Raw genomic sequence first — 14,869 nt, 5'->3', positions numbered from 1 at the left:
CCCTGAGCTCCCGTTCTACTCGGGGTGCGTGCTGGTTCTGAGAGGGTCTGGGACCGAGGCCCAGCGGACAGACTGTCCGGTCGCCACACGCACGGGTTCAGTAAAACTTCGAATTGTCTACTCACTGGAGTTGTTGTTGTTGCTGTTCCTCTCTCTGCTCTCACCCGAATCTGCATCAGAGACAACAGAACAACCTTTGGTCACCGAGGGATGTCTGGGAAATCTCCGCGTGCTAGAACTGCTCCAGCCCCCTCAAATTCTCGTTAAAACCAGGGGAGGGTGGCAATGTGCGGGAGGGGCCTCTCTGAACACACCCCGCTCCTAGCTTTCCCGGGGGCCTGCAGCTCCTCAGATCCTGCTCCACCACCCCGGCACTAAACAGTCCCAGAGCTCAGGGCAGAAGTTGGACCAGACCCAGAGCGGACTGTCCCACTCTGCCCTGAGAGTCGTCTGTGATCAATGGTCCAGTCACTCCGAATACATTGTGATCAGTTCATATACAGGGTCTTCCTTTGCTTGGTTTCCCCCTCCCCAGATGCTGTCTGACCTGCTGAGTGTTTCCAGCAATTTCTCTCTTTACTTCTTTCATTCTCTAATCAAGTTCTTTAATTCCTTGCGGCAGCGCGAGTGTGACGCTATTACAGTGTGGCCATTCGGGGTACAATTCCAACGTCTTCTATAAGGAGCTTGTACATCCTCCTCGTGGAATGCACAGATTTCCTCCAGGTGCTCCAGTTTCCTCCCACAGTCCAAAGATGTCAGTGCATTTTGGTAAATGGAACAATAGTGCGGACTATTATCTAAATGGGGAGAAGGTTCAAACATCAGGGGTGCAGAGGGACTTACGAGTCCACGTACAAGACTCCCAGAAGGTTAATTTACAGGTTGAGTCAGTGGTAAAGAAGGCAAATGCAATGTTGGTATTTATTTCAAGGGGAATAGAATATAAAAGTGAGGAGATAATGCAGAACCTTTATAAGACACTAGTCAGGCCGCACTTGGAGTATTGTCAACAGTTTTGGGCTCCTCATCTCAGAAAGGATGTGTTGTCATTGGACGGAGTCCAGAGGAGGTTCAAGAGGAAGATTCTGGGAAAGAAGGGGTTAACATATGAGGAGCGCTTGGCAGCTTTGGGCCTGTGCTCACTGGAATTGAGAAGAATACGTGAGGATCTCATTGAAACCTAACAAATGTTGAAAGGACTCAATAGGGTGGATGTGGAGAGGATGTTTCCTGTGGGGGGGGGCATCTAGAACTAGAGGGCACAGCCTCAAAACTGAGGGGTGACCCTTTAGAACAGAGATAAGGGGGAATATTTTTTTTTAAGCCAGGGAGTAGTAAATCTGTAGAATGCTCTGCCGCAGACTGCAGTGGAGGTTAAGTCAGTGCGTATATCTAACAGCACGGTGGGTGTACCCACACCTCAGGGACTGCAATGATCCAAGAAGGCAGCTCGTCACCTCCTTCTCAAGGCCAACTAGGGATGGGCAATAAATGCTGGCTTAGCTGGCGACGCCCACATCCCGTAAGTGGATTAAAAAATATATATATTTTAGGCAGAAGTTGATAGTTACTTGATTGGTCAGGGCATCGAAGGAGATGGCGAGTAGGCAGGTGTACGGGGTTGAGCCGGATCCTGGATCAGCCATGATGGAATGGCAGAGCAGACTCGATGGGCTGAATGGCCCAATTCTGCTCCCATGTCTTATGGTTAGCTGGTCATTGTAAACTGTCCTGTGATTAGGCCAGGGTTAAATCAGGGGTTGCTGGGCAGCACAGCCTGAAGGGCCGGAAGGGCCTATTCTGCGCTGTATCTCAATGAATAAATAAAAAATAAATCATCTTCTTTGTTATTTTTCTAACGTTCTCCTTGTTAGCCTCTCGCGCTGCTGTGAGCAAATTGTGGATGTTACTCCTCAATCCCCCATTGCCCTCCCAGCCACATTTAAGCTTTGCTCAGGAAACTGTGTCCTCCTCATTTTCCTCATCCCTCACTCTGACCTCAAGGCGTTTCAAATGACAAAGGCCCCAGTTCCCGTAGATGACCACAGCCAATAATCCCCACACAGAGGGAAATCCACGTACCATCATCTTCCCTGGATCCAGTCACTCTGACCTTCTGCTCTCCGCTCTCTTTGGAGTCTGAAACGGAAACCGGTTTCTGATTAGAAGATAGTAAATAGGCGTGAAAGGTTCACAGTGTCAAAGTGTGTCCTTGTTACTGTTCATCACACTTACAGTTTGCACTCCCCACTGATCTAGGTAGCCCCCCTCCCACCCCACGAGCTGCTTTCCCATTACCCAATGGCCGCTTATGCTGTGGGTTCAAGGAAGGGCTGTTCCCCTAGTAACAGTGTCTCTTGGGATGAATTTGCCATTGGTCCTGGGTGTGAAGCAGGTACCCGTGGGTCCAGCCCGGTCGGTGCCTATCTCTAATTTTCAGAGCAGCACACAGCTCCAGTGTCTCCCCACACTTCACCCTGCCAGCTCCTTGGGTACAGGACCAGGGAGCCCAGCACTGACCCAGCAAAGGGTCATAGCATTGGGTTTCCAGGCAAGGCCAATGGATCCCAGCAGATTTCCAGTGACCTTAGCGCAAACGGCAATGGGTTATTCACCAGTGAATGTGATAGGGAGACATTATGTCCATACCTCGAGCTGCGGATTGACTCCCTTTTTCTCCCGAATCTGGAAAAGCAGGAAAAGAATTTCAGTTCACCAGTTCTCAGACATTCTCTGTGTCCCATCAACAGACGCTGTATCCAGAGATACCGGCCACGTGACAGACGCACTGCCACCTGGCTGGTCGGAGGACACACCACACGCCAATCAACATTTGGTCCTTCCCAACTAATCAATGCACACCTAAATTATTGGTCACCTTAATTGGATTATCGCGCCCAGCCCCACGCTATAAAAGGTGAGACTTGGCCCTGGCTCGGTCTCTCTTACAGACCACCTCATTGGAGGTAAGTGCATTGGTTTATGTTTGGGAAGGTCTATCGTTTGTCCTGGTAAGGGAGCCGCAGCTATCCAAGGTCAAGGGGGATAGCTGTTGTAGTGCTTTTCCCTTGTTCTTTGTATGTGTAACCGTACCCTGTCCCCACACCGCTTCCTGTGTATTGTAGTTGCTTGTGTTGACCTGACTTCCCCTTGTAAATAAATTCCTTATTATTAAAACTGTGTGTGTCCAGGCCTCTACTGTTGAGACTCAAAGAACCAGTTATTTTCCATCACAACAGATGGGTTCTAAAGCTCTCCCTCCCGCTTTAATGACATTTCGCTCTATCCCAATGACGTACTGTTCACAGATCAGAACTACCTTGAGTGTCCGGGCCCACTCTCGTTCTCGGCAGAGTCTGAACCACAAGGAAGAGAAGTTCAACGCGGTCAGGTGACCAAACGGTTTTCCGAGATCACGGTCCCCGTGAGCACCGACACACCCAGCACCAGTTCAGGTAGATTATTTACACAGAAACGTTGAATTTACAGCATAGTACCTGGCCGAGTGGCCCAGCAGGGCTGAACCAGAGGTTACGCTCCACACCAGTGTCCACTGAACCTCCACTCCCCCATTTATTTCACACGGGTGTTTACCAGCTCCCCACCCCTTGGGGTGGCAGTTTCATATTCTTTCCATTCTCTGCTTGAGGAAACCACTCCTTTAATCCTTTTTTTTTGGGTCACTGGCAACATTACACTGATGCTCTGGTCTCCTGAAATGACCTTATATTTAGCTTCCACTTTTTCCTATATTATCCAATATTGCGACTTTCTGCAATATTGAGAACAAATCTCCCAGATCCCTCTGCCCTTTCCCCTATCCTGTTTAGGCCTTTTCTTTCTCCAGAGCCTGTGGGTTCATTACTTACACCAACGATGACAGGCGCAGGCACCCACCCCCCCGGTTACGAGCGCAACACTGATGCCCATACAGAGAGAATCACAAACCGTCATCTCCTCCGGATCTCAGCTCCTTAATTTTCGCTTCGCCGCTCTCTTTGGAGTCTGAAACCGAAGGAAAGTTCCGGTTAGAGAGTGGAGAAAAGAACGTGGAAGATTCAGGGTGTCAAAGTGCACTGGCACCACCCGCACACTTGCCTGGGTATCTCCACAAGTGAGCTGCATTCCCATCACCCAAAAACCCTGCTGAGGGAGGGACTGGGGTCCTCCATCTCCCCAGGATACTGTGGCTCAAACCCTGGTATCTCAGGCGTGAGTGTAGATCTTTCTTCTTACATCTAGTTAATTATTTTTTTTTAAGAGCAGGGGTTCTCACCCTGGGATCCATGGACCCCCCCCCCCCCCCCCCCCCCAGTCAATGGCAGGGTTTCATACCAAAGGTTGAGAATCCCTGATTTAGAGGTATTGTGCAGAACAGGCTCCTCCAGCCCAATAAGCCACACCTCCCAGCAATCCCTCCAATTAATCCCAGCCGAATCACAGGACAATTTACAATGACCAATTAGCCTACCAACCAGTACATCTTTGGACTGTGGGAGGAAACCCGTGGGCTCACTCACTCACAGGAGGGACATACAAACTGCTTACAGAGCACACCGGAATTGAACTTTGAACCACAAGCCATCAAAACAGTCCAGGCATATTCAGTTTAATCTCGTGCTGCGTCATTCATTAACTTCAGGCCACGGAGTCAGTCCACCCCGATCAAAATTGCACAAAATAGCAACCAAAAAAGGAATGACCAGAAACCAGAAACACATCATAACATGAACTACAGAGTCCAACCCACAAACCACGTTGATTCAACCTTGCCCCGGGACCCAGAACTCCGTACTATCCTCCGGTAGCATCAAGTGAGAGGGAGGGAGATCATTGGAACATGGGGACCTTCCTCTGGGAGCAGTGGTTGAGAGGTGGGGGGGGGGGGGGGAGAGAGAAACGCACACAGACAACTTCCTTCGGCAGCAGTGAGCGAGTGGGAGAGACAGAGAGAGACCAGACACCCGCAGGCAGATGGCGCTGAACACCCACTCGCCTTCGGATCTCGTCCTCGATGACCTCAGTCTTCCTGGACACTTTAATTGGCGAGACCAGCGGGAAATGGAGTCGATCGTGGGCTTGCCGAACCCCCTTGGAGACAGCAAAGCGCCAGATCACTCAATCCAAAAGCACACCACCAAGACGTAGATCACAGGCTCCGAAAGTATCATTTGAAAGAAAAAGAAGGGAAGGAGGCGAAAGAAATAGTTTTGTGAACCGTCTGGAGGATGTCGCCCTTGGTCGTGTTGCTCGCTGGCGCCATCTTCCCGGATGGAGCACTGTGGTACCCGTCTGGGTTCCCATGCGTTCTCTGTGACAGAGAGACCGGCTCTGTTGTAGAGTCAACGAGACACGTGGCACAGTGACAGACGCTTTGGCCTACTGAGGTAGCACCAACCATCACTGAGCCCAACATCTGGTGCAGGAACAGTTAAACTCCAGAAATAATTCCCCTTGATGATCTTCCCATTCGCAGAGAAACTTCCCTATTCCAACACTTCAGTGGTGTCAATCCAACAGATTTTCTGTACCGTAGATGCAAGAAATTGCAGAATCTAGAGCAGCAGCACACAAAGTTGGCCAAACAACATCGACGGAGAGATACTGATTGTTGGCATTTGGGGTCGAGACCCTTCATCTGGACTGAAAGGATAGAGGGGAGAAAGGCAGTTTAGAAAGGAGAAGTGAAGAGTTGGAGGCAGGTGTTGGGTGGATCCAGGTGAGGGTCTGTGATAAGCAGACGGGGGAAAAGAGTCTGGGAGGTGATGGATGAAGCACTGAAGATGGAGTTTGACAGAAAATGAAAGTGGAATGTCCCTTTTTATTTGGGCATATTTAAAGTGGGGTGGCTGGGTGGAGATACGTCTCTACCAAAGGAGGTGTAAGGTGCTCCTTCCCTCTGCTAGCCTGCAAGACACCCTTGGGCAAGGTGTAGAACATTTCTTAGCCCCCTGATCAGGGTCAGGTGAAGCCATGGGAGCAGGTGGTGGACGGTCGTATGAGCAAATGGTGCATATCACAAGTCCAGGCAGACAATCTCTGAAGAGTATTCATAATCACTGAGTCACCCGCCTTGCAAAGACACCATCCAGAAGAAGGCAAAGGCAAACCACTTCCGTAGAAAAATTTGCCAAGATGTTTAAAGCAAAGGTTGATAGGTTCTTGATTAGAAAGAGCATTGAAAGTTTTGGGGAGAAGGCAGGAGAATAAGGTAGCGAGGGAAAATAAAATCAGCCATGATAGAATAGCAGAGCAGACTTAATGCGCCTAACTCTTATGGTCTTAAAGTCTTTATACCTTAATCCTCTTTCTCATCCTGTCAGATTATACTCCACCTTTTATAAGCGCTATCTTCCCTCTTTCAGTCCAGATCAGGGGTTCCCAACCTTTTTTATACTATGGACCAATACCATTAACCGAGGGGTCTGTGGACCCCAGGTTGGGAACCCCTGGTCTGGATAAAGGGTCTTGACCAGAAACATCAACCGCCCATTTCCCTCCCTTGATTTTCAAATGGTTGAATTTAATATCAGAGAATGTGTACAACCTGAAATTCATATTCTTCACAGACATCCACAAAACAAGAAACCCCCAAAGAATAAATGATGGTAACATCAGAACCCCAAAGCCCCCCTCCCCTCCCACTAGAATTAATACTCCAGTCTCACTTAAGGCTTTTGTTTAGACTATACACGGTAAATTCATATAATAAAGTAGCAGTGATATGTTTCAAGGGGTTGAGGGGAAAGGAATCCAGTAAGTTTAAAAGGGCACAAGACAGTGAGGTGTTTAATTCACTGCACTTTAATGGACAGGGAATCTCTCCCGTCACAGATGCCATTGCTCATCCCACCTGCAGCCAGGCTTCTTACACCCCTCAATCCTCATCCTAATCTGCCCTGAAGATATTTGCCACCCAAACCCATGGGCTGTTTCATATGATAATGGACACAGCTCCCATGTAACCCCCACACAGAGAGATCTACAAACCATCATCAGCTAGCGATACGGCCGCTTTGATTTTCACCTCGCCGCTCTCTCTGGAATCTGAAATGAGAAGGTGATTTCCAGATATATTGAGTGTGGAGGTGTTAAAACTGTGTCCGTGTGATGCATGAATCTTTGATCGAGCTCACACGGGCACACTGATCTGGGTACTGCTCCTCTATCGTGTAACCAGTTCTTCAGGCCTCTGTGGGGCGCCAGAGAGCGTTGGGCTCTGAGGTTTCTACAGCACCTGAATTGGTTAATTGTTGTTTAATAACAGTCATTAATTGTTTAGGCAGATTAGATGGGCCAAAGGGCCTATTTCTGTACTGTGGTGACCTGTGACTCTACAGCTCATGGGGGGACCATGGGGACTCCACGTGGACACCAGCCAAGGTCCGGATTGAACTGTGGACACCAGCGCTGAGTGGCAGTGGGTCTACAAGCTGACCCATTGTGCTTCTCGGTGCACAGCAGGGGTCTTAAGCCATTTGGCATACAGAGACAAGATAAGGACGCAATTAGACCATGAAGCCACACACTAACTAAGAGACAATTACTTTACTAACTTCAAGTATCATCAGTTGTTAGCTTGTAGTTTCAATTGACTTTTAACACCTGTATCATGAATGTCCCTACCAAAGGAGGTGCAAGGCACTCCTTTCCTCTGCTAGCCTGCAGGTCACCCTTGGGCAAGGTGTAGCACCTGCTTAGCCCCCCGATCAGGGTCACATGAAGCCACGGGAGCAGCTGGTGGATGGTCGTATGAGCAGCCGGTGCATATCCCAAGTCCTGGTTATGCGACCACTGACGCCAGGCAGACAATCTCTGAAGAGTATTGATAATGGCTGGAGTCACCTGTCTTGTAAAGACACTGCCCAGAAGAAGGCAATGGCAAACCACTTCTGTCGAAAAATTTTGCCAAGAACAATCATGTAGAATTTCTGTAGAAAACTTGCAAGAACAAGCAAGGGCATGGAAAGACCATGATCGTACATGTCATACGACACGGCACACAATGAACGAATAACTATGAACTGTGATTGATCTCTCAAGGTTACCAGTTGGTCAACGTCCACAACTGCTAGTCAATTCTGTATGAAAATACCATTTCTCTGTTCAGACTTCAGGACAGTATGGAGAGAGAGAGTGTGTGTGTGTGTGTGTGTGTGTGTGTGTGTGTGTGTGTGTGTGTGTGTGTGTGTGTGTGTGTGTGTGTGTGTGTGTGTGTGTGTGTGTGTGTGTGTGTGTGTGTGTGTGTGTGTGTGTGTGTGTGTGTGTGTGGCAGTTAGTGAGCCTTCCACCAGGACAGTTGCAAATGAGTTCAGGTTGTTGTCAGAGTAACAGAGAGATAGATTCAAGGACTCACTGAACACTACAGTACAGTACAGTACAGTACAAACCAGGCCTTTCAGCCCATAATGCTGAACTATTATTCTACCTAGTCCTGTAGACCTGCATCTGCACCATAGCCCTCAATACCCCTCCCATCCATGTACCTATCTTAAATGTTACAATCGAACCCACATCCACCACTTCTGCTGGCAGCTTACTCCACATTCTCACCTCCCTCTGAGTGAAGTTCCCCCTCATGTTCCCCTTAAACATTTCATCTTCAACCTATGACCTCTACTTCTAGCCTCACTCAACCTTGGTGGAAAAGGCCCTCTCACATTTACCCTATCCATACCCCTGATAATTTTGTACACTCCTATACAAAATATAGAGTTTGTGAGAAGATCTGCTAGAGGCATTAAAGCCATGAAGGATATTAGCATTGTAGACAGGAAAAAAACTGCTCCCATTTGTGAAGGAATCAAGAACTAAGAACACATTGAAGAGAGATTGGCAAAAGAGACAAAAAGGTTATTTTGCCTCGTTCCATTTATCCACGTCATATCATAGTCCACCATAACCGTTGCATCTCTTTAGCTACCCAAACTTCTCTTAGAAGTTGCAATTGAACCTGCAACCACCAGCTTGAAAATAGGATAGAGAATGGAAACAGGCCCTTTAGCCCACAGAGTCTGTACTGACCATCAAAGTACATTTATTATCAAAGAATGCATAAACCTTGAGATTTGCCTGCTTCCACACAGTCACAAAGCAAGAAAACTGAAAGGACCCAATTAAAAGAAGACCAACACCCAACTTGCAGAGAAAGAGAGGGGGGGGAAAAAAAACACAAATCCTGTGAACAATAAAAGCAAGCAACACCCAGTCTACAGTAATTCTACATTAATCACATCTTTAAACTTCCGCTGCCCTAATTTTATCACGATCCACATTCCAACTCGTACATCCCGAGGATTTCTGTGTGAATGGGAGCACCTAGAGGAAACCCATGTTTGAATAGACTTTATTCTCTGGAGTGGAGGAGACTGGGGAGAGATTTGAGATAGGTATACACAATTATGAGGGCTTTAGATGGGTGAAATGCAAGGAGGCTTTTTCCACTGAGGTTGGGTGAGGTTAGAGGTCACAGGTTAAGGGTCAACAGTGAAGTGTTTAAAGAGAACATTTGCTGGTGTGAGCTGCCTGTACAAACAGTGGATGCGGGTTCGATTTCAACATTTAAGGGAAATTTGGACAGGTACATGGATGGGAGGGGTATGGAGGGCTGTGGTCCAGGTGCAGGTCAGTGGCACTAGGCAGGTTAGAGGAGCCAAAGGGCCTATTTCTATGCTGTGGTGCCCTGTGACTCTACAGCTCATGGGGGGACCACGGGGACTCCACGTGGACACCAGCCAAGGTCCAGATTGACCTGTGGATACCAGCGCTGAGCGGCAGTGGGTCTATAAGCTGACGCACTGTGCTGCCCGGTGTTTACAGTCTCAAACTAGAACAACTCCAGCACCCTAACAGATTCCCAGAGTCGTCAGCACAATAGTTCACCAGTGAACGTTACAGGGACGTATTGAAATCATAAATATCAATACCTCGAGCTGCAGAGTGACTCTCTTTTTCAGCGGATTCTGGGGGGGGGGGGGGGGGGGAGAAAGGGAAAGTATTTCAGTTCAGTGGTCACAAGAAATACCTAACCTGTTCTCAGAGTAGTTTTAAAAACTTGCCCTCCCATTTTAATGACATTTCACTCGATCGAGGGGATGTACTGTTCACAGATCAGGAGAAGTACCTTTATTATCAGGCCCACTCTCATTCTCTGCAGAGTCTGAAACACAAGGAAGAGAGTTTCAGTTTAAGTTACCCGAACGGCCTTTCAAGGTCACTATCCCCACCAGCACCTGGGCTGGTGATGTTGCCAGGCAGATTCTTTGCACAGGTGAACATTGAATCTACAGCGCAGGATCCGGCCGAGTGTCCCAGCTGGGCCGTGCCAGAGCTTGTGCTTCACACCTGGACCTCCATCTGCTGCTGCCACCACATCGTGTGATTTACTTCACACCCTGGTGTATACCAGCCTCCTCGCACCCTTTCCCTGTGAAATGGAGTTTCACGTCACCACTCCCAACCCCGCCTGCAGAAATCTCCTTCATTAGATCAGACTAGGTCAGTGGCCATATTACATTGACAGTCCAGTCTTTGGTCTCCAAGCCCATGTTGTACTGCCTACCCCACAAACACCCCCTCCTTTTGAACCCAGATTGGTTCTGGACTCTCTTAATCTGATAGGAGAGGACAGAAGGCCTGGGAAGAAAGGGAAAAGGGAGATGATGGGCAGGTGAGTAGATAAGGTGAGAGGGGGAAATGGGAATGGGGAATGGTGAAGGGGGGGCCATTACCAGAAATTCACTACCGGAGTGATCTACTAATCCTGAGGGAGGAAACCAACGCAGTCATGGGGAGAGCACACGATCTCCTTATTGACCTCACCGGAGTTAAACTCCGAACCGACACCCCAAGCTGTAACAACACTGACCGCTACGCTGCTGTGGCATCACAGTGTCACAGGGTTGCACAGCATAGTGATAGACCCCCTTGCCCACTGCGTTAACACTGACCTAACATCCGGCACACGTTCCCTGTGACACCTCCGCTCTTTAATCCTTTACATAATTCCCATTGACAGTCCTGTAATCTGGCACATAGCTGGTAGCAATCCAGCAGAACCTCCATGCTGTTGGATGTTACTCGGCTCCAGCACACGTAATGGAATTTTGTTAGGATCTGAGACAGTAGAACAGTATAATAAACTTCCTGTGAACCTGCATTGTTCAGAGGGATCGCAGGAAACTGAAGAGGAATAGTATAATAAATGTTCCACTTCTAAACAGAGTCCAGGGGGAGACAGGGGCATCTCATTAGGCTCTCTGAGATGGTTAGAGTCACAGAGAAGTACAGCAAAGAAAGAGGCCCTTCAGCCCATCTAGCCCATGCTGTACCATTCAAACTGCCTACTCCCATCGACCTGCACCGGAACAATAGCCCTCCTTACCCCTACCATCCGTGTACCTATCCGAACTTCTCTTAAACGTTGAAATCAAGCTCAAATGGGCCACTTGTGCTGGCAGCTCGTTCCACACTCTCGCGACCCTCTGAGTGAAGAAGCTTCCCCTGATGTTCCCCTTAAACTTTCACCTTTCACCCTTAACCCATGACCTCTGGTTGTAGTCCCTCCCAACCTCAGTGGAAAAAGTCTGCTTGCATTTATCCTATCTATACCCCTCATAATTTTGTACACCTCTATCAAATCTCCTCTTGGTCTTCTACACTCCCAGGAATACAGTCCCAACCTGTTCAATATTTCCTTATAACTCAGGTCCTCCAAACCCAGCAACATCCTTGTGAATTTTCTCTGTACTCTTTCAACCTTGTTTACATCTTTCCTGAGGGTAGGTTGCCAAAACTGCACACAATACACCAAATTAGGTCTCACCAATGTGTCATACAACTTCATAACCTCCCATCTCTTGCTTTGATAAATACTTTGATTTATCGAATTGTGAACCAGTCCGATCACAGATTACATTGCCAGTGACGCTCTTCTTCCCTTCGTTCTCCATGCTGATCTATCCCCAAAGGCGTTTGCCATTCACACCCATGTGGGGTTTGATTTGATGACGCACAGAGCTTTGGTATAATCCCCACACAGAGAAATCCACAAACCATCGTCTTCCCGGGATCCGATCACTTCGATTCGCCTCTCGCCGCTCTCTTTGGAATCTGAAATGAGAAGGCGATTTCCAGTTATAACACAGGATTGAGTGTGGAAGGTTCCCAGTATTAAACTGTGTCAGTGCGAATTTTTGAGTCTTTGATCAAACTCAGACAGCCACACCAATCCGGGTACTGCTCCTCTATCATGTAATGAGTTCCTCAGTGGGGCGCCAGAGACCATTGGGCTCCGAGGTGTTGGAGCACCTGAATTGGTTAATTGTGGTTTAATGACACTCATTACAGGTTGTTGTGTTTTTCTCCCATGACTCATTTTGTATTGCGGCCTCCTGGTGCCTTTCGTTTAACTTGTTAAGTTTATTTTGATAGACTCAGGGATTCTGTGTTACTCGTATTGTTTAAGCGGACGCCTGATTAGCGCTGATCACGGGGGTCCTAGTTTTGAGAATGCTGCTTCTTGCGGTGTCGCTCAGCCGAGCCACCGATGTGCTTTCGGAATTATTATGAATAAACTCAGGTCGCCCTCTTTACGTCAGAGTCTATCTTTCCTCCGCACTTGGGTCCTGATATTGCCAGTGCCCATCGTGCCATATCACCCAGATGTCTAATGAGAGTGGGACTGGGGTCCAGCCGAGGAAGGTGCGGTAAGGCAAGGGTTAAGATAATGTCCAGGCAAGAATGGGGAAAGGAATCCGGTAAGTCTAAAAGGGCACAAGACAGCAAGGTGTTTAATTCACTGCACTTTAATGGACAGGGAATCTCTCCCGTCACAGATGCCATTGCTCATCCCACCTGCAGCTAGCCTTCTTACACCCCTCAATCCTCATCCTAATCTGCCCTGAAGGTATTTGCCACCCACACCCACAGCTGTTTTGTATGATAACGGACACAGCTCCCATGTAAACCCCACACAGAGAGATCTACAAATCATCATCAGCTAACGATACGGCCCCTTTGATTTTCACCTCGCTGCTCTCTCTGGAATCTGCAATGAGAAGGCGATTTCCAGTTATATTGAGTGTGGAATGTTCCAAGTGTTAAACTGTGTTAGTGTCACACGTGAATCTTTGATCATACCCACAGCGATCTGGATCCTTCCCCGTGTATGAAAATTTCAAAGTACATTTATTATCAAAGTCTATATGCAGTGTACAACCCTGAGATTCGTCTTCCCACAGACAGCCGAGAAACAAAGAAAATCATGGAGCCTGTTCCAAAAAAACCAAGCACAAAAGAAAAAAAAAGCAAATCATGCAAGCAGCAACAAAAAAAGAGTGAGAAACACAGAATAAGAAACACAGAATTGGAAGAGTCCAGGTACAATCAGTTCCACTCAGTTCGCTATCTGGAGGCCGCCCCTCTCACTTCCCGTTGCCCAAGTGCCTGATGTGAGTGTGATCAAGGTCCAGCCTTTCATCAGGACAGTGAGAAAAGTGGAAGTGGGTTCTGGTTGCTGTCAGAGTGTCACAGTGAGACGCAGTGTGGATATAGGCCCTTTGGCCCACTGACTCAGTGCTGACCACCATTCATCCATTTACATTAATCCTGTTCGGTTCTCCCCACGTTCTTATCAACTACTTCCTGATTCTACCCCTTACTTACACAGTAGGGAATATCTGCAGCAGCCTGTTAACCTACTAACCGGTATGCATTTGGGATATGGTGGAAACCGGATCATCCGGAGGAAACCCATGTGTTGACCAGGAGAAGGTGCAAACTCCAGAGAGTGGCGGCTATTGGGGCCACACCGAGCTCTCCTTTGTTTGGCAGTCCCAAACCAAACCTAGGCGCGCAGACACCCATATCCTGTGTCCCGAGGAAATGCCCTTCTCCCGCACACTCCACCCTCCTCACTCCTCAGGTACATGAACAGGGAGCCCAGCACTGACTCTGGGCTCACGCGTTGGGTTTCCACCCAAGGCTAATGAATCCCAACAGATTCCCAATTATCAATCATCAATCAATGGATTATTCACCAATGAATGTGATCGGGAGACATGATGGATTTTCGGCATTGTTGGTCATTTTCCTGGTTATTACTCCACACAAAATTGGCTTCTGCTTAGATGTTACAGAGTGTAGTATTCTTAGTTTTCCAGTGAAATTAGGTTTCAAGGTTTTGTGTTGATGATTTTTATCTCATTGTGCAAACTTGTTCCCACAAACTCCTTCTACAAACCCCACTGCTCGCCCCACCTGCGGGCTCCTCATTCCCCTCAATCCTCACCCCGATCCATCACTCACACCCATGGGTGTCTCATATGATATTGGACCTCGGTCCCAAGTGTTAGAGCAGAAAATAATCTCCACAAACCATGATCTTCTCGGGATCCCATCACTTTGATTTTCCTCTCACTGCTCTCTCTGGAATCTGAAATTTAAAAAAGGTGGTTTCCAGTTAGAAAATGGGAAAGAGTGTGCAAAGTTTGTGGTACTAAAGTGCACTCGTGTTTGATCACACTCAGTTACGCTCACATCTAGTGTTCTAGTGATCACATCCCCATCTAGTGTTTGCCTATCACCCAAATGCTGAAAGAGAATGAGGTGACCTCATTGAAACCCATTGAATGTTGCAAGGCCTTGATAGAATGGATGTGGAGAGGATGTTTCCTATGGTGGGAGAATCTAGGACCAGAGGACACAGCCTCAGAATAGAGGGGTGTCCTTTTAGAACACAGGTGAGAAGGAATTTCTTTAGCCAGAGAATGGTGAATCTGTGGAATTCATTGCCACAGGCGGCTGTGGAGGCCAGGTCATTGGGTGTATTTAAGGCTGACATTGGTAGATTTTTGATTTGTCAGGG

At 48.0% G+C, this 14,869-nt stretch overlaps 1 protein-coding gene across 14 annotated transcripts in view; it reads right to left on the bottom strand.

Annotated features, from left to right (window-relative positions):
• The window catches only part of LOC140719031 (uncharacterized), a 114,120-nt gene that overhangs the window by 79,622 nt on the left and 19,629 nt on the right, over nt 1-14,869 (bottom strand). For 8 of the 14 annotated variants that reach the window (XM_073033377.1, XM_073033381.1, XM_073033371.1 and 5 more), the window contains exons 12-19: nt 14,381-14,437; nt 12,058-12,114; nt 10,127-10,162; nt 6,994-7,050; nt 3,952-4,008; nt 2,653-2,688; nt 2,086-2,142; nt 126-170 (exon numbers count right to left, since the gene is read on the bottom strand). In XM_073033377.1, the coding sequence (XP_072889478.1) occupies nt 126-170; nt 2,086-2,142; nt 2,653-2,688; nt 3,952-4,008; nt 6,994-7,050; nt 10,127-10,162; nt 12,058-12,114; nt 14,381-14,437 (402 nt within the window). The remainder of the gene's footprint in view (nt 1-125; nt 171-2,085; nt 2,143-2,652; nt 2,689-3,951; nt 4,009-6,993; nt 7,051-10,126; nt 10,163-12,057; nt 12,115-14,380; nt 14,438-14,869) is intronic. The other 6 variants (XM_073033372.1, XM_073033375.1, XM_073033373.1 and 3 more) reach the window with 6 other exon arrangements.

Source organism: Hemitrygon akajei, chromosome 31 (assembly GCF_048418815.1).
Source record: "Hemitrygon akajei chromosome 31, sHemAka1.3, whole genome shotgun sequence".
Lineage (NCBI taxonomy): Eukaryota > Metazoa > Chordata > Chondrichthyes > Myliobatiformes > Dasyatidae > Hemitrygon > Hemitrygon akajei.
This window is presented reverse-complemented; position numbering and strand designations above follow the sequence as displayed.